The sequence below is a fragment of the Rhinatrema bivittatum genome, chromosome 2 (genome assembly GCF_901001135.1).
Source record: "Rhinatrema bivittatum chromosome 2, aRhiBiv1.1, whole genome shotgun sequence".
NCBI lineage: Eukaryota > Metazoa > Chordata > Amphibia > Gymnophiona > Rhinatrematidae > Rhinatrema > Rhinatrema bivittatum.
Window position 1 is genome coordinate 755,950,140 of NC_042616.1, and position 22,665 is coordinate 755,972,804.

The window sequence follows — 22,665 nt, forward strand, 5'->3', positions numbered from 1 at the left end:
GGAAAGAGTGAGAGCCTGGTGGGGATGGACTGGTGGAGAGTGAGCTAGACTGGTAGAAATGTACTGAGGGAGAAAGACAAAATTGGTGGGGATGGACTGGTAGAAGGGATAGAGAGACTGATGAAGATGCACAGGTGGAGGGGATACAAAGACTGCTGGGGACTGACTGGTGGAAGGGGAAAGAGAGAGACTGTTGGGGATGGACAGATGGAGAGATAGAGAGAGACTTGCAGGATGGGCAGATGGAGGGAGAGCGGAGGGACTGATTGGGATGGTCCATGAAGCAGAGACAGAGTGTGAGAGACTGGTGGGGGTGGGGAAAGAGAGATGTTTGAGACAGGCCCACATGGCTAAAAAGAAGATGTGGAGAGAGGTTTGGTGTACATATCCCTCCCTACCCAACATATTTTTTATGATGATTTTGTTTAAAAAAAAATTAATAATAATAATAATCTTTGACAGGGAAATCACCCTGTTAGTTCAGTCTTGGCAGGGTCCAATAGCTCTCGCCACACCTGCCAGTTACCAAATTCCATACATGCAGAGATAGGACACCCCCACTCCTAAAGCAAGAGGCACTGCTACAAACATTTTGCACCGTTGTCACAAAGTGCTGGGCATGTATGTCAGTGGCATCTCTAGACAGAAGAACCTTCTAAGTAACAAAGAAAAACCTGGCCAGTTTCAATCATCTAAGAAAACTACCACCAAAATTATTCGAATGCATTAATCATTAAAAATTCTCCTATATAGGAGTGGGACAGAATCCCAATATAAAAGCTGCACTTCAAGTTCTACACTACCCTGCATTCATAGGAACTCCCCCAAAAAAGGGTGCAGAGCAGAATAAGGGTACTTCCACTTACCACTCACCATAAAATAATAATCAAATTCTGGTGTCTCCTCATTAATAGCAACACAAACTCCCTCCACTACCAGGAACAAAATCTTGCAAAAAATGTACTTAGGACCTATAGGAAGCCTGCCATACCATAACACCCTAACTTCCAGACTCAAGCAGTAACTCCTACCTATGAAAAGACAATACTGCAAATATTACAACAGGCCCTAAAACACCAATATATCTGTTAGGAAAACTGAACGAGTCCAGCTGCTGTAGGTCCCTATATAGAAACTATATGCTAGCAGAATTCTTCACCTAAGTCACACATGCAAAAGAGACCATAAAGTATAAAAACAAATGCGCAGACAAAAACTGAACTGGAAACCTCAGTGCAACAATGGAAAAACAAAAACATTGCATTCCTCATAAAACATCAAACAATACAATCAAGAAATATAAAATATAAATAATAGTAAAAAAATACTAATAAAAAGAATATTTCAAAACAACTGATATATAGAACATCCAATACATAAAAACTCAAATTATTTTTTAGCTTCCCAAATACTAATAAAATATTTCAAAACATCAGACACAACAAAACTAATAAGAATTAAAAAATTCTCCACTCTCCATACCTGGGAACTTTTGATTTCCAGTCACCCTGGGATTGCTGTGGTATAAGAGGGAGACACACAGTCTTTCTCCTCTCTCTCATACACACACATATACATGTTCATTCTCACTCACACATGGTCCCTCTCTCTTCACTCATATGGTCCTTCGCACTCTCTTTCTCACACACAGACACGCTCATGTTCATTCTCATTCATACACACATGCTCCCTCTCTCACAGACACACATGTTCCATCTCTTTCTCATATGGACACACATGCTCTCCCTCTCTCAAACGCACATGCTCACATTCATTCTCACTCACACACACATCACTCATGCTCTCAGACACACAGGTGGCTCTCTCTCACTCACACACACACACACACACACACACACACACAAGCTCATGTTCATTCTCATCCACACATACTCCCTCTCTCTCATACATACAAGCACTTACACTCTCACCCGGGCCTCTTCCTCTATTTCCTGGAGTCTATTTTCCCATGGCTGCCTCCTCTCTCAGGCTGCCAGTGAGTTAGAATGCGGTGGTGGCGGCCCCTCAGCATTTTTCAATCTTCAGCCACCAGTGGGATGCATGCGCCGGCAGCCTGTCGGGCTTCTTTTAATTTTCAGCTGCTGGCTGGGTGCACCAGTGGCTTGTCGGGCCTCCTTCAATCTCCAGCGGCTGGTGGGATGGGTGGGCCAGTGGCCCTGCTGCCTCCTTCAGTCTTTTATGGCTGGGGTGCGCTGGCGGTCTATCGGGCCTCTTCTTTTGCAGCATGGGCTTTTCTATCCCTGCGGACCCCTGGGGGACTGTGGACCACAGGTTAGGAATCACTGCTCTAAACATCAAGATCCTACTCCTGTATTACTAGATGCAAAATATATTTTTTTTATATTTACATTTTTATTAGTATTACCAATCTTCTCAAATAAACACCATAATAAACCAGTTTCTTTACAGCATCCAACTTTGGGTTACACTCTTTTATATCTTTAAATCCCCCCTCCCTCCCCGCCTCCAACCAGTGAGTCTGGACTGCTAAAGCAAAATATAAGAATAAAGGGGCTTATGTTACCATGTCAGCCCATTTGGTGCAAAGGAAGGCTTCTATAAGTTCAATATCATGAAAAAACTCAAACCTTTACTCCACACCGTCAATAAGGCGACCCTCTCAACTAATATGGACTACTGCAACTCCCTTTTTCTAGGCCTCCCCCCTATTCTACCATAAAACCGCTACAAATGCTGCAGAACGCTGTTGCTAGAATCCTTACTAATACCCGCAAATCTGACCACATAACCCCCATCCTTAAAGATCTCCATTGGCACCCGATACCCTCATGCATTCTCTATAAAACCCTTACCATTATTCACAAATCCATCTACAATCACAACTCCAATTGGCTCGACGAGCCTCTCCGTTTCATCCCCTCCAACCGCCCTACCAGAGTAACCCTGAAAGGTACTCTCCACATCCCATCCCTTAAAAATGCACCTCACCTCCACCAGGGATCGAGCTCTTTCCATTGCAGGCCCCACGCGTTGGAACTCACTACGTACAGATCTCCGCCTCGAGCCTTGCTCCATCAAATTCAAGAAAAAGCTAAAGACCTGGCTCTTCAAACAGGCATACCCAGATTAGGTCCCCTGCACACTAATCCCATCGCTTCATCACTGCCTCTAAGTCATTAATTGTTACATTCTTTAAGTTATCATGTTTCCCTCCAGTTAAATTCTCCAGTTCCTCTCTCCTTTTCTCTCCCTTGACTTCTTTTTAATTACAGTCCCCCCTCCCTTTCCCTTCCCTTGTTCTATGTACTTTTCTACCTGCAGTTCGATGTAAACCGATATGATGTAACCACTAATAAGAACATAAGAAATTGCCATGCTGGGTCAGACCAAGGGTCCATCAAGCCCAGCATCCTGTTTCCAACACAGGCCAAAACCAGGCCACAAGAACCTGGCAATTACCCAGACACTAAGAAGATCCCATGCTACTGATGCAATTTATAGCAGGGGCTATTCCCTAAGTAAACTTGTTTAATAGCCATTAATGGACTTCTCCTCCAAGAACTTATCCAAACCTTTTTTGAACCCAGCTACACTAACTGCACTAACCACATACTCTGGCAACAAATTCCAGAGCTTTATTGTGCATTGAGTGAAAAAGAATTTTCTCTGATTTGTCTTAAATGTGCTACTTGCTAACTTCATGGAATGCCCCCCTAGTCCTTCTAATTATTCGAAAGTGTAAATAACGAGTCACATCTACTCATTCAAGACCTCTCATGATCTTAAAGACCTCTATCATATCCCCCCCTCAGCCGTCTCTTCTCCAAGCTGAACAGCCCTAACCTCTTCAGCCTTTCCTCATAGGGGAGCTGTTCTATCCCCTTTATCATTTTGGTTGCTCTTCTCTGTACCTTCTCCATCACAACTATATCTTTTTTGAGATGCGACGAAAAGAATTGTACACAGTATTCAAGGTGCGGTCTCACCATGGAGTGATATAGAGGCATTATGACATTTTCCATTTTATTAACCATTCCCTTCCTAATAATTCCTAACATTCAATTTGCTTTTTTGACTGCTGCAGCACACTGAGCCGACGATTTTAAAGTATTATCCACTATGATGCCTAGATCTTTTTCCTGGGTCGTAGCTCCTAATATGGAACCTAACATCATGTAACTACAGCAAGGGTTATTTTTCCCTATATGCAAGACCTTGTACTTGTCCACATTTAATTTCATCTGCCATTTAGATGCCCAATCTTCCAGTCTTGCAAGGTCCTCCTGTAATGTATCACAGTCTGCTTGTGATTTAACTACTCTGAATAATTTGTATCATCCGCAAATTTGATAACCTCACTCGTCGTATTCCTTTCCAGATCATTTATATATATATTGAAAAGCACCAGTCCAAGTACAGATCCCTGAGGCACTCCACTGTTTACCCTTTTCCACTGAGAAAATTGACCATTTAATCCTACTCTCTGTTTCCTGTCTTTTAACCAGTTTGTAATTCACGAAAGGACATCGCCTCCTATCCCATGACTTTTTAGTAGTAGGCCAGATTGACAAACTAAAGAGTAGCAAGTCACCTGGACCGGATGGTATGCATCCCAGGGTACTAAAGGAACTCAAAAATGAAATTTCTGACCTATTAGTTAAAATTTGTAACCTATCATTAAAATCATCCATTGTACCTGAAGACTGGAGGGTGGCCAATGTAAACCCCAATATTTAAAAAGGCTCCAGGGGTGATCCGGGTAACTATAGACCAGTGAGCCTAACTTCAGTGCCGGGAAAAATAGTGGAAACTATCCTCAAGATCAAAATTGTAGAGCATATAGAAAGACATGATTTAATGGGACACAGTCAACATGGATTTACCCAAGGGAAGTCTTGCCTAACAAACCTGCTTCATTTTTTGAAGGGGTTAATAACATGTGGATAAAGGTGAACCGGTAGATGTAGTGTATTTGGATTTTCAGAAGGCGTTTGACAAAGTCCCTCATGAGAGGCTTCTACGAAACTAAAAAGTCATGGGATAGGAGGCGATGTCCTTTCGTGGATTACAAACTGGTTAAAAGACAGGAAACAGAGAGTAGGACTAAATGGTCAATTTTCTCAGTGGAAAGGGTAACAGTGGAGTGCCTCAGGGATCTGTACTTGGACCGGTGCTTTTCAATATATATATCAATGATCTGGAAAGGAATACGATGAGTGACGTTATCAAAATTTGCAGATGGATACAAAATTATTCAGAGTAGTTAAATCACAAGCAGACTGTGATACATTACAGGAGGACCTTGCAAGCTGGAAGATTGGGCATCCAAATGGCAGATGAAATTAATGTGGACAAGTGCAAGGTGTTGCATATAGGGAAAAATAACCCTAGCTGTAGTTACCACGATTGTTAGGTTCCATATTAGGAAGCTACCACCCAAGAAAAGAGATCTAGGCGTCATAGTAGATAATACATTGAATCGTCAGCTCAGTGTGCTGCAGCAGTCAAAAAGCAAATAAAATGTTAGGAATTATTAGGAAGGGAATGGTTAATAAAACGGAAATGTCATAATGCCTCTATATCGCTCCATGGTGAGACCACACCTTGAATACTGTGTACAATTCTGGTCGCCGTATCTCAAAAAAGATATAGTTGCAATGGAGAAGGTACAGAGAAGGGCAACCAAAATGATAAAGGGGATGGAACAGCTCCCCTATGAGGAAAGGCTGAAGAGGTTAGGGCTGTTCAGCTTGGAGAAGAGACGGTTGAGGGGGGATATCATAGAGGTCTTTAAGATCATGAGAGGTCTTGAACGAGTAGATGTGACTCGGTTATTTACACTTTCGAATAATAGAAGGACTAGGGGGCATTCCATGAAGTTAGCAAGTAGCACATTTAAGACTATCGGAGAAAATTCTTTTCACTCAACGCACAATAAATCTCTGGAATTTGTTGCCAGAGGATGTGGTTAGTGCAGTTAGTGTAGCTGGGTTCAAAAAAGGTTTGGATAAGTTCTTGGAAGAGAAGTCCATTAACTGCTATTAATCAAGTTTACTTAGGGAATAGTCACTGCTATTAATTGCATCAGTAGCATGGGATCTTCTAGGTGTTTGGGTAATTGCCAGGTTCTTGTGGCCTGGTTTGGCCTCTATTGGAAACAGGATGCTGGGCTTGATGGACCCTTGGTCTGACCCAGCATGGCAATTTCTTATGTTCTTATGTTCTTATGTTCTAGAAGCCTCTCATGAGGGACTTTGTCAAACGTCTTCTGAAAATCCAAATACACTACATCTACCGGTTCACCTTTATCCACATGTTTATTAACCCCTTCAAAAAAATGAAGCAGATTTGTTAGGCAAGACTTCCCTTGGGTAAATCCATGTTGACTGTGTTCCATTAAGTCATGTCTTTCTAAATGCTCTACGATTTTGATCTTGAGAATAGTTTCCACTATTTTTCCCGGCACTGAAGTCAGGCTCACTGGTCGATAGTTACCCGGATCGCCCCTGGAGCCTTTTTTAAATATTGGGGTTACATTGGCCACCCTCCAGTCTTCTGGTACAATGGATGATTTTAATAATAGATTACAAATTTTAAGTAATAGATCAGAAATCTCATTTTTGAGTTCCTTCAGTACCATAGAATGCATACCATCCGGTCCAGGTGATTTGCTACTCTTTAGTTTGTCAATCTGGCCTATTACATCTTCCAGATTCACAGTGATTTCGTTCGGTATAAAAAAGTTTATAAATACATAAATTAAATAAAGATAATGAACATAAATCCTCATAAGTCCATTTAAAGATGCAAATTAGACCCCCGCAAAAAGGGCTCCCAAATAAGTACATGAATGGATATCCTGTCCTCTCGCACTGTGGTTAGGTATGAGAGATTATGCAAGTCCCATAATCTTCAGATAACTGCTGAAGATGAGGGTGGTAGTGGCTGTTTCCATTGCGAGGTTACTGCTAGCCTGGCAGCGCACAGAATATGGTTGATGGGGTGAGACTGTGCATATGACCATCCCGGGGACAGTATATATAAATGGGGGTCAAAGTCCACTCTCAGTAAAATCATCTCCCAGACTGTCCTTCAATCCATTTCCAGAAATCAGTCATTTTCGGACACTGCCACCAGACATGTAGGAATGTCCCAATTGACCTACACTGTCTCCAACATTTATTGGAATAGTCCAGGTATAATTTGTGTAGGCGTAGCAGCATGAGGTGCCATCTATATAGTAGCTTGTAGTTAAGTTCCTTCACCACTGCTGATACAAAGCTCTTAGCAATAATTGCATTATAATATTCCCACTGTTCACTAGACCATTCTTTACCCCACTCAGCCTCCCACCCTTTCACATAGGACCTTTGAAAAGTGTCTGGGGGTAGGAGCATCTGTTAAATCTCAGAGATTAGCTCCTTGCCAGTGTTTTGGAAATAACACAGTTGCTCAAAATCTGTAAGTTCCCAGGCAACATGGGGGCTGATAGCAGGACTAGACAACCAGTGAACCAATTGTACATACCAATAGTAATCACAGGGCTGCAAATCAATATGGTGCCTTAATGCTTCATAAGTGAGTCTTTGATTGTCAACAAATAATTGACCGCAACACCACAGCCCTTTTTGTGACCACTTTCTATACAAAGCTGACGTCTGGGGTATGCCAGCATCCCCCCTATACAGCCCTATGGGCATTAAAGGAGACAAGGAGGAGCGGCCTATTAGCCATGTACGCCATTGCCTCCACATTTGAATTGTATGGTAAGTAAATGGATTCTCCACCTTCACACTCCCGTTTGGTTTGGTTTGGTCGCCGCCCCCCCCAGATCTGTGAGTAGAGTGTTCTTCTCATAAGACATGATTGCTCCAAATTTATCCAAGGTTTGGTAATTGTTCTTGCAGACCGCTCATATATCACTTTCAATTGAGCTGCTGCATAGTATTTAATAAAATCAGGGGTCGCCAACCCCTCTTTCAAGTTTGGGAGATAAAGGACCCGCCTAGCCACCCTAGGAGGCCTCTGTTTCCAAATAAACCTAAAGGCCCGGGTTTGAAGGGTGTGTAGAAATCTGTATGGTACCTTAATGGGTAGAGTTTGAAAACAGTACAACCAACGTGGTAGTATAGTCATTTTAACCGCTGCAATGTGGCCAAACCAGGAAAGATTATAGGCAGACCATATGACCAGATCCCTAGTTCGTGCCAGGAATGTGATATAATTAAGTGGAAACAGCTGTGTCTAATACGCTGGAAGCTGAATACCTAGATATCGAATGCTCTGTTTCGCCCTCGTGAACGGGAAACTCCCACATAAGTTATCCATCTGTTGGGCATCTAGAGTCAGATTAAGAAGTTTGGATTTACTCATATTGTTATGATTTCGGGGTGTGAACCCTTGGTCCAGCGAAGAACAAAATGTCCAATCGCTGGTTGGCGAGGCCTAGACCAGGACTCTCACGGAATGGACGGCAGGGAGATCCGGATGCAGGCGCCTCCTGCAGGTCATATGGTCCGGATGGCTGGTGTCTCCAGCAGGTCGTGGAATCAAAGGTAGATGTCCTCAGCAGGCCGTGGAGAGTAAAGCTGAGCTGGCGCCTCCAGCAGGTCGTGGAATCAAAGGTAGATGTCCTCAGCAGGCCGTGGAGAGTAAAGCTGAGCTGGCGCCTCCAGCAAGTCGTGGAATCAAAGGTGGAACAGTTCAGATAATGGGAGTTGAGGAAACTCCGCAACCAGTCCAAGGATCGAGATCCAAAGAATACCTCGCAGCCGGTCAAGTGGTCAGATCCAAAGAATACCTTGTATCCGGTCCAGGTGGGGCATATAGCAGGAGAATTTGAAGGTTCTTTGATTTGAAGAAACCTATTTCGAAGGGAGGTGGTAGGCTAATAGGGTGAATTTTAAATTTGTGTTTCTTTAATGCAAGGAATAATAAACTGCCTCCTTTTCTTTTCGGCCTGGGTAGGAGTAGATGTCGTAGGTTGTTTTAGGTAGTTGGTTGATAAGGGCAACGTCAGTGCTTTTGAGCCATGATTCAGGGATACAGAAAAGATCTGGTCATTTATCTAGTAATAGGTCATGAAGAACTGGTATCTTTTTTGTTATTGATTGGGCATTGAGTAACAACAGAGTTAAGACAGTAATGGCTGTTATGTGCGCGTTGGGATTGATTGCGATGGCGGTGAAGGACCGTGGTCTTTTTGGGTTCTTTGTTCTCTTCTTTTTCCATTCCTGTTGTGGATTAAAGATGGGATTTTGTTTTCCCCTTCCATATTGGGGATTCTAAGTTTAGAAGGTAAGGGACTGAATATAGTTATCTAGTAGTAGGGTACTTACAGTTGCTGATGTCATTAAAGTCCAAGTACCATGGGAGGAGGTTGGTGTTAGAGATGGGGGTGTGCCTGTGTTAGGTCTCCTCGAGATGCCGTTCTGGTACGGGTCGATATGGGCGGCACACAGGGGGCAGCACAAAGGGGCACATCAAGGGGCCTGCCCCTTTGGTCACACACCTTTGGCACACGGCGCCTGAGGCCTGAGCCTGCATTTATGAGCGTCTCAGCACCCTGGATGAGGTCACTGGGGGGGCGGGCCTCAATGCGAAGGAGGCAGGGCCTCACCGGCAATGGTCGGGGTGTCCTCACTGGGTCCGCTAGGTGCTGGACCCCGGTGGGTCGGTCGGTGCCGGTGGCACAGGGCGTTGGGTGCGGGCGTCGGTGAGGCCGTGAAGTTGTGGTCGAGGCAGGCCAATGCCTGCACTTATGGGCGTCTTGGTGCCCTGAATATACCAAAGATATTCCTGAGCAGGGCGGGAGGCTGCCCGCGGTCCAGTCAACACTGCACATGCAAAGGCTGTGCCTCCAGGGCTTGCACATGCAGACGATAAAACCCGGAAAAGGTGTGTAAGGAAGACCATGTTACTGCTCGACAGATATCAAGGGGAGATAAACTAACCTCTGCCCATGACACTGCCTGAGGCCTAGTGGAATGAGCCCAAACCTGAGTTGGCAACAGCTTTTCAGCATCCACATAAGTGGCTGCGATCACCTCCCTTATGCAATGAGCTATTGTAGCCCACGAAGATGGTTTGCCCTGCTTCCTTCCACCATGAAGGACAAACAGGTGATCCGACTTTCAGAGAGTTTCAGAAACCTCCAGATAACGCACTACAAGTCTCTTGACATCCAAGGAATGCAGAAGGCGATACTCTTCCATGTCCCAGACCTTAGTCAGAGCGGCAAAGAAATGGACTGATTCAAATGAAACTCCGAGACCAGATCCACATGCAACGGAAGACAAAAGGGGTTCTCTACCAGGAGCCTCCACAGATCTGAATACCATGGACGCCTGGGCCAATACGGAGCCACCAAGAGTACTAGCCCTCTAAGGACTTTGATTATGCAAATGAGTCTGCCCACCAAGGGCCACAGGGGAAAGGCATAAAGCAACTTGTCTTCCAGTCAGACCTGTATGAGAGTATTGATACCCAGGGACCACGGATCTCTTCTGTGACTAAAGAAATGAGGAACCTTCGCATTGCGAGAAGTCACCAGCTGGTCTAGGATGGAAGGCCCCAGAAATCCACTATCAGCTGAAAAGGCTTGGTGGACAACACCCATTCGCTGGGGTCCAGACTCTCCCTGCTGAGAAAGTCTGCTTTTACATTGTCCTTTCCGGCGATGTGGGAGGCCGAGATCATCTGTAGATGACCTTCCGCCTGGTCTACTTCCTGCGACACTTGCTGACTCTTAGTTCCTCCCTGGTGATTGATGTAGGCTACTGTCGTCTTGTTGTCCAACATCACATGGATCGCTCGACCCTGTAGGCTGTGGCTAAACTGCAAGCAGGCCAACCAAACCGCCTGAGCTTCCAGGCAATTGACATTCCAAAGGGCCTCGTTGGTCGTTCAACATCCCTGGCTGTCAGTTCCTGACAGTGAGTGCCCCAACCCTGGAGGCTCCCATCTGTTGTGAGAACCAACCAGTTCGGGAGGTCAGGAACACTCTCCTTCTCAGATGAGCCTCCTGCAACCACTACTGGATGTGACAACAGATTTCCATCGGCAAGTGGAGACAAACCGAATAGTCCTGAGACTGCGGGTTCCAATGAGACAGCAGTGAGCGCTGAATAGGACATAGGTGTCCTCGCCCACGGCACCACTTCCAGGATACCTGCCATCAAATCAAGCACCTGCAGATAGCTCTACTCTGTCTGGCGTACAGCGTTCACCAACTGACACACATGGGACATCAACTTTTGGATCCGTGCATCTGGCAGAAAAACCTTGCCCAGCCTCATGTCTAAGCTAACTCCCAGATACTCCAACAACTGAGAAGGCCGAAGACTGCTCTTGACCAGATTCACCACCCAGCCGAGCTCCTGCAGCAAGGAGATCCCCTTGCTGGTCACCAGGTTGCTCTCTTCCAAAGACTTGGCCCAAATCAGCCAGTTGTTCAAGTATGGGTGCACCAGGATCCAATCTCTTCTCAACACTGCTGCTACGACCATCATAACCTTGGAAAACGTTCTGGGGGCGGTGGCCAGACCAAAGGGCAGTGCCCGAAATTGATAATGGCGACCCAGCACCGCAAAGCGCCGAAAACATTGGTGCTCGAAACAGCTCGGATAGATCCAGAGAGGTCAGAAATTCTCCTGTCTGATTGGCCATTATCAAAGAATGCAAGAATTCCATACAAAAATGAGTCACCTGCAGATGACGGTTGACACTCGAGGTCCAGATTGGAAAGAAAGGAAACTTCCTTCTTGGGCACAACAAAATAGATGGAATAGTGCTCTGTATTTTCCTGAGATGAAGGCACGGGAACCTCAGCCCTCAGCCAAAGGAGCCGTAGAAACGTAGTCTCCGCTGCCTGCTTCTTCTGTGGGGAGTGGCAAGGAGACACCATGAGGGCAACAAAGTAGATTAGAAGCCAAGAAATGTCCGATTAGAAACTTTTATTTATGGAGACACCATGAACATGTCCCGAAGAATGCTGCGAATTTCCAGTGCATAACCTTCCCATATCACTTCCAGGACCCATTGATCCGATGTGATCTCGACCCACCTTTGATAAAAGAGAGATAGGCGCCCCCCTAACTCCTCCTCCCGAAGGTCGGTCAGTAAATCTTCACTGGGAAGCTTGGGACTGTCTGCTATCTGAGCCCACTCCTCTCTTGGGCTGTTGGGAACGAAAGGACTAAGACCTACCAAAAGGCTGAGTACTCTGAAAGGCCGGGTTCCTGTAGGGACGAAAATGCTTGAAGCATGCACGCAATTGCTTCTTATCCTCCGGTAACAGGGGTACTGGAGATTCGCCCCACTTACTGGCCAGTTTTCCAACTCGCTCCCAAACAAGGGTGAGCCTTTAAAGGACATTTTAGTGAGATTAGCTTTGGAGGCTGCATCAGCTGACCAAATTTATTTATTTATTTATTTACTTAAAAATTTTTCTATACCGTCGTTTAGTAGTATACCATCACAACGGTTTACAGATAGGCACATAAATAAGTCTGGTTAGGATTATAAATTAGCTAGTAGGTGCCAATAAAGTTTCGGTTACATGATTCAAATAATATACGCTATTTGGATTGTGGATTGGAAGTTCCAATTATATGAATAATAGGATATCCATATGAGAATACTGTACTCTTAAATTAATCTTTAGGTATGAGAAAAAATAATAAAGGAGGGATAACTGCTATTTGTTGACTTTTAACAGTGTGCCGGAGTTCTCTTTCTTGTCCGCTAGTATTCCTTACTCTCCACTCTCATTGTGAAAAGCTTTTTTGAAGAGCCACGTTTTTAAGCTTTTTTTTAAAGAGTTTTAGATCTTTCATTAGTCTTATTTCTGCAACCATAGCCAATGTCTTGCCATCACCAACAAAGCCACTCCTCAGGCCGAGGTACGGACCAAATCACAGCCCGTGTCTGTCAAAAAGGCATCTGTGGGTTCCATAACTACTCTAGAATTCACCCCCGAATCATCCACAAGAATGTGCCACAAGAGCGCAACAGTTAGCAATTTGCAAGTTCATCACCACTGCGTCAAAGGCCTGTTTAAGAACAGATTCAATCCGCTTATCATGCACATCCTTCAAGGCCACTCCTCCCTCCACGGGAACAGACGTTCACTTAGAGACGGCGCAGACAAGAGCATCCACTTTGGGAAATTGCAAACAGTCTCTCACCGCGGGATCCAGAGGGTACAGGCCTTCCAATGCCCGACCCCCTTTGAAACTTGCCTGCAGAGCGTTCCATTCAAGATCAATCAGTTCTTGAATGGCATCCATAACAGGAAAAAAACAAGAAGCTTTACACAAGGACACCAAAATGGGATTCATCTTTAGCTCTGACATAGAATCTACCCCAGGTACTCCCAGCATCTTCAAAGTCTGGGAAATTAGAGCCGGAAGTTCTTTTCTACGAAAGAACCGTAACATGCTTTGATACAACTCCAAACCAGGAGGAATTTCCCCATCTTCCAAGGAATCAGGATCTGCCTATTCATCCATGCATTCCGGAACCCCACCAGGGATACCCATGGCAAACTGAGGAATACTATGGCACTTAACTGTAGGATTGGAAGAGGGAAGGGGCACCGACTGAGGGTCCGACCTGTCAGGAGTGGGCGAACCAGAGGACTGCACCTGAACAAAGGCCTGTAAACCCTGAAAAAACTCTACCCAAGAAAAGCAGCTGGGTCCAGACCAAACCCTGAAGGTTCTGAAGTAGGCCCAACTGAACTGCCATCTCCTGTGGAGGAGCCAGTCAAGGGAATACCGAGATATTGCGCACTTCCAGCCAAAACCATAACCAGGCCATCATCAGAATGAGAGGATCCAGGCTTAGCAAAATCTGAGGAAGACAACTCTTCCTGAGCATCTGAACACCGCTGACACGTTTGAAGACAGGTCAGGCTGAGAAGCCCTAATATGACAGGCAATACAAAGCGAAAGGCACTTAGGCTTCTTGTTTACCGGCGCCACGAGCAACAGTAACTGTGCATTCAAACAGCTTGCGCTTAAAAAAGTTGCATGCACAAAATCATGGCATCCCAGAATGAAGTGTTGCAAGGTGCATGCACTACTAGTGTGCCCAGCTGGTGCACATCACTATGCCCAAAAAAGTTGTGTATGCAAAAATCACGCCTAGCGTGGTGCACACAATGTGGGCGCAGAGCTGATGCACTGCTCACGCAGACATCCTAGAGGGCAGTAAGACATGCAGAGGAGTGCGCAAAAACGTTGCTGCGGCTTACCACGTGGTGCGCCGAGAAAAGCCTATTGCGGGGCCTAGCTCACCAGGGCTGCTCAACCCGTCAAGCTGCCCAGGTCCCATAACCCCAACTGGCGGGAACGACATTGGAACGGTGCGCCGAACATGGAGACCAAGGAAAGCCTAAAAACCCCCATCTGTCTCTGGAAGTAATTTTCTTTTTATTTTTTTAAACTTATCGGAACTCAGCACTTACAGACTGAGTATAGAGAGTCTCCAGCTGCAGGGGGAGAGGGCATGTGCCGTAACCACCGCGCTCATCCTCCTGCACCCACCACCTTTCAGCTGCACAAGCAGCAAAGTCCATGCCATTAACTGGCTACCAGACCAAGGCACACCTCTGAGGGACCATGCAAATCCCCTCAGGAATTTCTCAACTAGGGAAGGGACCTTTAGGTATCACCGCAGGAGAGCGGGGCTTTCATTTCTCAAATTAAAATTCTCCCTTCAAAAAATTCACAACAATCCCCATAGGGAGATGCACGAACACCATCTGCTGGAGATGGAGAATACTGGCAGGCTGGGGTCAGTGCAAGAGTATTTATACTGTGACATCAGCTTGCTCCGTCTCCATCACTGGTCCTGAGTCCATCTGTCTACACAACAGGAAAAGTGTTAATGCAGAGTAATATTCTTAAAAAAAAAAAAAAGCTTGCACTGCACTAGAGATGAGATTTCCTGTCGATTCTTCCAGCCAGACCTGTATGAGAGCATTGATGCCCAGAGAACATGGATCTCTCCTGTGACTGAAGAAGCGAGGATGTACTAAATGGCTTTTGCCATGTTGAGGCAGAAGTGGGCACATCAAGGCTCTTTAGGATGCACGCTTTTAAAACTGCATATAATTGAAACATAAGTGCATGAATTACTGTAATCCACCCTGTATATAATTTAAGGAAAAGCCAGAATAAAAATACTTTAAATAAATAAATTGTTTCTTTTTTATTTTATTTATTGAGCTTGTCTTTTTTTTTTTTGGTAGCTCAAAGTATGTCACATTCAGATATATTAGGTACTTCCCTGTCCCAGAAGGCTTCCATAACCTTAATATCGGACCCCGCTCTAATGCTGGAAGATTTAAGGGTGAGTAACAAGCATTATGTAAATAAATCAAGGGGTAGATTTACTAAACCATGGTATTTTCACTGGAGGGAAAAGGTCTACAGGATTCACTAAACTATGGTGCTCGGTCCTGCAAGTTAGTGAATCCCATGTTATTTCTCCCTGTGGCAAAACATAGCTGGGAAAATACCATGGTAATGAGGCTCCAAGAGATGGCAGCCACCACATCTAGGGCCCCGTCTTTTAAAAGGGACTGTGCAGCCCCCCAGGCCCCTCCTCCCCACCAGCCAAAAATGTCCAAACCCCTGTGGGGTAATAATGAGAACTTCTCTGCCACTTCCCTACCACCCTTGGAGTGGGAAAAGTTTAGAAAATTAAAATAAAGTGGACCTGGTGCTATCACCTTGTCACATTGCTTCGCCATCTTCAGTTTGCCAGACACTATCACCCCAAGATCCCGCTCTTGGTCTGTGCATATCAGTCCTTCACCCCCCCCCCCCCCCCCCCCCATCTTTTTAATTACCACATCCCAGATGCAGGACTCTGCATTTCTTGGCACTGAATCCCAGCTCTCAATATTCAACCACTCTTCAAGCTTTCTTAAATCACTTTTCATTTTCTCTACTCCTTCAGACGTGTCCACTCTATGGTAGATCATACTATCATCCGCAAACAGACAAAGTTTACCCTCTTTCCCTTCTGCAATTCCACTCACGAAGATATTGAACAGAAGTCCCAACAACAATCCCTGTGGCACTCCACTTAACACGGTTCTCTCTTCAGCGTAGGCTCCATTTAACATTACACACTGTCTCCTATCAGTCAACCAGTTTGTAATTCACGCCACCACTTTGGCACTCGCTCCCAAGCTTTATATTTTATTCACAAGCTGCTTATGCTTTAAGGCAAGCCATGTTATTTGATTAGCATAACATTAGCCTATTAATGCTTGCAAATCAGTTCATTTAAACAGCCACATTGCTCCAGATTTTGAAGTTACAGATAATGCACAGAATTTCAAAATCTGTGTGGTAACACAGTTACCGCAGCTTAGTAAATGACCTCTAAGTTTGTATCTGAAGTAATGGAGGGTGAAGTGATAATTCTAAATTTACAAGGACTGTGTCAGCCCTAGCACACACACTAAACTAGGCTGGCAACATATTAGTATATGTACATGCATGTAAATAAAATTCATGAAATTCAATCAGGCAGTAAATAGTGTCCTCCATGTCTTGTTTAGCATATAGTCATTAAGGTCTAAAATGTAACACCCATCTTCTAAATAAGTGTTAACTTTTTACCTCATTTGCTATTTAAAGGACTCAGCTACTTGACACATTTTGGAATCAGAATGAAGGAGATGTGGTTGCTATACCAGGAGTTATTGGAAATGTGGAAAAGAGAGCAGGAAAGTTATGAAGTAGATGGAGAGGGACAGAGAAGAGGAGATAAATGGGATAGAGACAGCAGAGAGAGAGAAGGAGTACAATGATTAGGAGAAGAGGGGAGAAGACAGAAGAAATGAGACAGAGGATGTGGCCAGGGAGGCCATGGTGCAGGAAGACAGGAAGAGCAGAGGAGAACAACGAGGCAATTGTGGCCATAGATGTGTGTACTCTTTTATTGGATGCCCCTCTGAGTGTTGTGGTATCGATGTTTAATATGTCTTATTGTGTTGGGGTGGACTTCGAGGTTGATGACATCAGATGCTATTTGTTTCCAAATATTCTTTGCTGATAGGATTTGACTTGTTGAGTCTCTTCTACATAGCACTCTAGTTTTCCAGTATCAACTCTAGCATATGGCTGTTTTCTTTTACCATAAAGTAATACATCCACTGGCAAGATCATGCATCTGTCCTTGTACTGTTTGGTCCAGACTCCAGCTCCTGTTTCTCCTCCAGTTCCTCTGCACATTCCCCCTTTTCAATCAGACATAGGAGGCACATGCTTGCTTCCTTGACCTCTCCTCCCTTCCCCTTCATCTCCCTACTGAGCTGTCCTGTATTCCTCCATCTGGTGTTTAATGGGCCTGATCTGTACTATGTGGGATCCTGCCTACAAACCTCTGATCCAGCTACTCTGTTTCTACCCCTACTCCATCACAACCTCCTCTCTCCGCATCTATCTGCACTGTGGTAGGCCTCCATCCTATAGACTCCTTTCTCCTGGTAGTACCATCCTTCCCCTTCTTCTCCTTGCTAGACTTACCCATGCATGCTCCATTCCGTCAGCCACTGCTTTCAAGATCTTTATAACATAGAAGACATAGATGGACAAAACCTTACACACATTCACTCATTAACCTTTTCACTCAGAGAGCTGAAACAATGGACAAAGGAAAGGAAAAAGACAAAAGGAGTACAAGACACAACAAAGGTCATGTAGATGCTGTTTTTCCCTTTTATGGAACTCTCAGATGTCCTTAAACCTCTTATCCTAGGATCCAATTGCTCTCCTACTTCTCCCTTCAGCTTTGGATTTCTTCTATTCAGTTTTAAGTCAAGGAGTCATCATCATGAAGATAAAAGGGCTGAGCATGCTCTGTGCTAATTTTATATAGTGGCCACATGCTATTTAACGCTCAGGCAAAAGTAGCACTTCAATGGTACACTTTTTGTGACAGTATGCGCACTATGCAAACTATATTGTAATAGTAAAATATTTAGTGAGTTGCCTATTAAGAGCTGGGTTAGCCTGCTGCTAAACATTTTAATGAGTGCACACAAACATTTTTTAGCATTCATTTTAGTGCATAGGCTCCTTTGAATCTATGGGGAAAATGCTTAGTAGATGTGGCCCAGTAACAGAAATGAAGCAGAACAAAATCTGCAGTCTAGAAATATTCAGGTAGAAATCTTACATTTAATGTTGGGAAGCAAACAGAAAGCATACTCAGGTCAGAGCGGACAGAGAAGGTTCAATAAAAGGAGAAGGCAGAAAGGAAACCATGGTACTAAGTTGCCAACATTTAGTACCAATGGAAAAATTCAGCATCCCAAAAGCCTAAAAAAAAAAAAAAAAATCCTCTCGTACTCAATTCAGGCTATTTTGGTGTCCCTTTAGTTGCTCAGAGTAACTAAGGTGCAGGTTGCGAGTGTGGCGTTTTAGTGCTATCAACTGTTTACTAGGACACCACTCCCTTATATCACATGGCCTACTAAAGAGGTGTCACATGGCGCTGGTAATTATTTTTAGTTACCAACACCCAGAGCCATAATTCAGTGACTTAGGGTCGAACAACTTTGCATTTCAGGACACTCCAGTGAGCGAACCATTTTTCCAGCTTCTATTTTCTTCATTTGTATAACTTCTTTTCTATGGCTCTCTAATGCACTGCGCAAAATCTTCAACTGAAAAGTATTTGGTCCTTGCATTTTGTCATAATTGTATAACGCTGTAAAACGAAGTACTTTGATGTTCTCACCTCTTTAATCCAATACCGATATTGATTGACACCAAAGGTCTTTTTCATCCAAAGACCATATATGTAGCCTGAGATTCCTTTCAGCACCCACTCATCTGACCTGCCAATGACATAAAAACATGAATTCTGCCTTCATGATTTGTATAGCTATTTTGTTATAAGAAGGAAAAAAATTGTAAAAAATAATCAGCTAGAGTTTAATACACATTTCTTCTCAAATTAAGCTAAATGTAAGATGGAAGGCTGAAAATGGGGCACGTAAAACCAGAAAGCTAGTAATTGGAGAAATTACTTACCTGATAATGTCGTTTTCCTTACTGTAGACAGATGGACTCAGGACCAATGGGCTATGCTCCCCTGCCAGCAGATGGAGATGGAGTCAGAATTCAAAGCTAACGTCACCCTACATACACCCTTGCAGTGACCTCAGCCCTCCACTAATCTCTTCAAAAGCCACTGTGGATCTACTAGTGAAAAACCTTGATTAAAAATATAATTAAAAATGGATAACCATAACTGTACTCAACCAATCATAAACCCTGAATCCCAGTAAGCATACAGGTGCCCTGATCTAGGGACTGGATGAAGGCTTACCCATAATCTCTTGGATTCGATATCCACTCCACAGGTGAATTCTTGGCACAATTCTTGGGCAGTCAAGGGCGGGATGCTGAGTCCATCTGGCTACACTAAGAAAAATGAAATTATCAGGTAAGTAATTTTCCATTTCCTAGCGAGTAGCCAGATGGACTCAGGACCAATGGAATGTACAAAAGCTACTCCCAAACAGGGTGGGAGGCTGCCCATGGTCCTGTTAACTCTGGCCTTGCAAAGGCTGTATCCTCTCAGGTCTGTAAATTCAGGCGATAGAACCTGGAGAAGGTGTGCAAGGAGGACCACGTTGCTGCTTGGCAGATGTCGACGGGAGACAGCAGTCTAACTTCCGCCCATGAGACACCCTGAGCTTTAGTGTAATGAGCTTTAACCTGAGAAGGTAATGGCTTTCCTGCCTCCACATAGGCTCCCATGACCACCTCCGTAATCCAGCAAACTATGGTAGCCCGTAAAGCTGGTTCCCCCTGCTTCCTTTCACCGTTAAGGACAAACAGGCGGTCCCCATCTTTTAGACCAGTTCTGAAACTTCCATATACCGCACCAAAAGTCTACGGACCTTCAAATGATGGAGGAGGCGGTATTCCTCCCTGTCCTTGTGTTTATCCAAGTATGGCAATGAAATGGACTGATTCAAATGAAACTCCGAAACTACCTTGGGCAAGAAGGATGGAACAGTATGAAGCTGTAACATTCCTGAAGAAATCCGGAGGAACGGTTCCCGACATGACAATGCCTGCAGTTTAGAGATGAGACATACCAAGCATATAGCCACCAGGAACACTGTTTTCAAGGATAATAAACACAAGGGAAGACTGTGCAGCGGTTGAAAGGAGGGCCCTGTCAAAAATTCCAATACTAGGTTAAGATTCCATAAGGGAAAAAGCCACCGTAGAGGTGGCCGAAGGTGCTTCACCCCTTTCAGAAAATGGGCCACGTCTGAATGAGCTGACAGTGGGAGTCCGTTCACATTGCCCCTGAAACAGGAGAGCGCCGCTACCTGCACCTTCAAGGAGTTGAGGGCCAAACCTTTATTCAGGCCGTCCTGTAAAAAAATTCCAGAATTAGTGGGATTTTGACTGCCCGAGGGGGGGGGGACGGGGGGGACACTGCATTCCTCACATCAGGCCTCAAATACTCTCCAGACTCGTACATATACTAGGGACATAGAGAACTTCCAAGCACGGAGTAAGGTGGCAATTACCGCCGCAGAATATCCTCACTTCATCAGGCAAGCCCTCTCAAGGGTCAGAACATAAGACAGAATAGAGTCGGATCCTCGTGAAGGATCAGTCCCTGTGAGGTGGGAGGCACAAAGAGATCTCCACCAGAGTCTCCGCATGTCAGCATAAAACAAACACCTGGGCCAATCTGGAGCTACTAGTAGGACTAATCCCCTCTGATGCTCGATTCTGCGAATGACCCTGTCCAGCAGAGTCCATGGAGGAAGGCATATAGCATCTCTTCTTCCAGCCAGGAATGAATGAGAGCATCAGTCCCCAGGGACCATGGATCCCTTCTGCAACTAAAGAAATGGGGAACCTTCGCATTGTGAGATGTGGCCAGCAGGTTGATGGATGGGAAGCCCCAATGATATACTATCAGTTGAAAAGATTTTGGCCAACACCCCCCACTCTCCTGGATCCAGACTCTCCCTACTTAAAAAGTCTGCTCTGACATTGACTTTTCCTGTGATGTGGGAGGCTGAGATCATCTGTAGAAGTATTTCCACCCATTCTATAAGGAGGTCTATCTCTGACACTTGCTGGCTTTTGGTTCCATTCTGGCAGTTGATGTAGGCTTTCGTCGTTGCATTGTCCAACATCATGTGGACCACTTGACCCTAGAGTCTGTGGCTGAATTGTAGACATGCCAATCTGACTGCCCGGGCTTCCAGACCATTGATGTTCCAGAGGGCCTCTTCTTCGATCCAACATCCCTGGGCTGATAGTTCCTGACAGTGAGCTCCCCAGTCCCGGAGACTCGCATCTCTCATGAGGACCAGCCAGTTTGGTGAGGACAGGGAAACACCCCTGCTCAGATGAACTTCCTGCAGCCACCACTGGAGCCGAGAGCACACGCCCATCAGCAAGTGGAGGCGAATTGAAAAGTCTTGAGACTGCGAGTTCCAATGTGACAGCAGTGAGCATTGAAGTGGTCGCATGTGTGTCCTCGACCAAGGCACCACTTCCAGGGTTGCCGCCATCAAACCGAGAACTTGGAGATAGTGCCACACCATCAGGCGTATCCAAGCTCGTCAACTGACGCACTTGGGACAACAACTTCCTTATCCACATGGTCGGAAGGAAGTCCTTGCCCTGCTTGGTATTGAACCAGACTCCCAGATATTCCAAGGACTGGGAAGACTTGAGTCAGCTCTTGTCCAGGTTTACTACCCAACCGAGTTCCTGAAGTAAGGAGATTACCCTGTTGGTCACTCGAAGACTATCTTCCACTGATCTGGCCCAGATCAATCAGTTGTCCAGGTACACATGCATCAGGATTCCCTCTTTTCTAAATGCTGCCCCTACAACCATCATAATCTTGGAAAATTGTCTGGGTGCGGTGGCTAGGCCAAAGGGCAGTGCCTGAACTGATAATGGCGACCCAGTACCACCAAGTGTAGGAAACGTTAGTGTTCTTGACAGATTGGAACATATAAGGTAGGCCTCGGATAGGTCCAGGGAGGTTAAGAACTCTCCCGATTGTACAGCCATTATCATGGAGTGTAATGCTTCCTTGCAGAAATGATTCACTCATAGATGTTGGTTGACACTCTTGAGGTCCAGGATGGTGCGAAAGGAACCTTCCTTCTTGGGTATGATGGAATAATGCTCCATATTTTCCTGGAGAGCAGGTACTGGGATTATAGCCCTCATCCTGAGGAGACTTAAAATAGTAAACTCCACTGCCTGCTTCTTGTGCTGGGAGTAGCAAGGAGACCTATAGCCAACCTTCCTTTGATTGCCAAAATCATGGAGAAGGTGGTAAACAGACAACTCTCCAATTTCTTAGACGAAAATGACATCCTTACATCAAACCAATTCGGATTCCGTAAGTCCAGGAACACGGAATCCCTATTAGCCACATTATCAGACACCATTCTCCTTAATTTAGAAAAAGGCCAACCGTTCCTTCTCACACTACTGGATCTCTCCTCAGCGTTTGACACCGTGAATCACTCTTGCCTCATTCAGTGTCTAGCCAACATTGGAATCACAGGATCAGCGCTAGATTGGTTCAAATCGTTTCTGGAAAACAGGTCATACAAGGTAAAGATAAATAGCAAAGAATCTCACCCCTGTG

The 22,665-nt window shown here is 45.0% G+C and overlaps 1 protein-coding gene across 2 annotated transcripts in view; it reads right to left on the reverse strand.

The window, feature by feature from the left end:
- TAF2 (TATA-box binding protein associated factor 2) overlaps positions 1–22,665 on the reverse strand; it is a 316,921-nt gene that overhangs the window by 197,689 nt on the left and 96,567 nt on the right. For both annotated transcript variants that reach the window (XM_029591949.1, XM_029591950.1), the window contains one exon: positions 18,748–18,847. In XM_029591949.1, the coding sequence (XP_029447809.1) occupies positions 18,748–18,847 (100 nt within the window). The remainder of the gene's footprint in view (positions 1–18,747; positions 18,848–22,665) is intronic.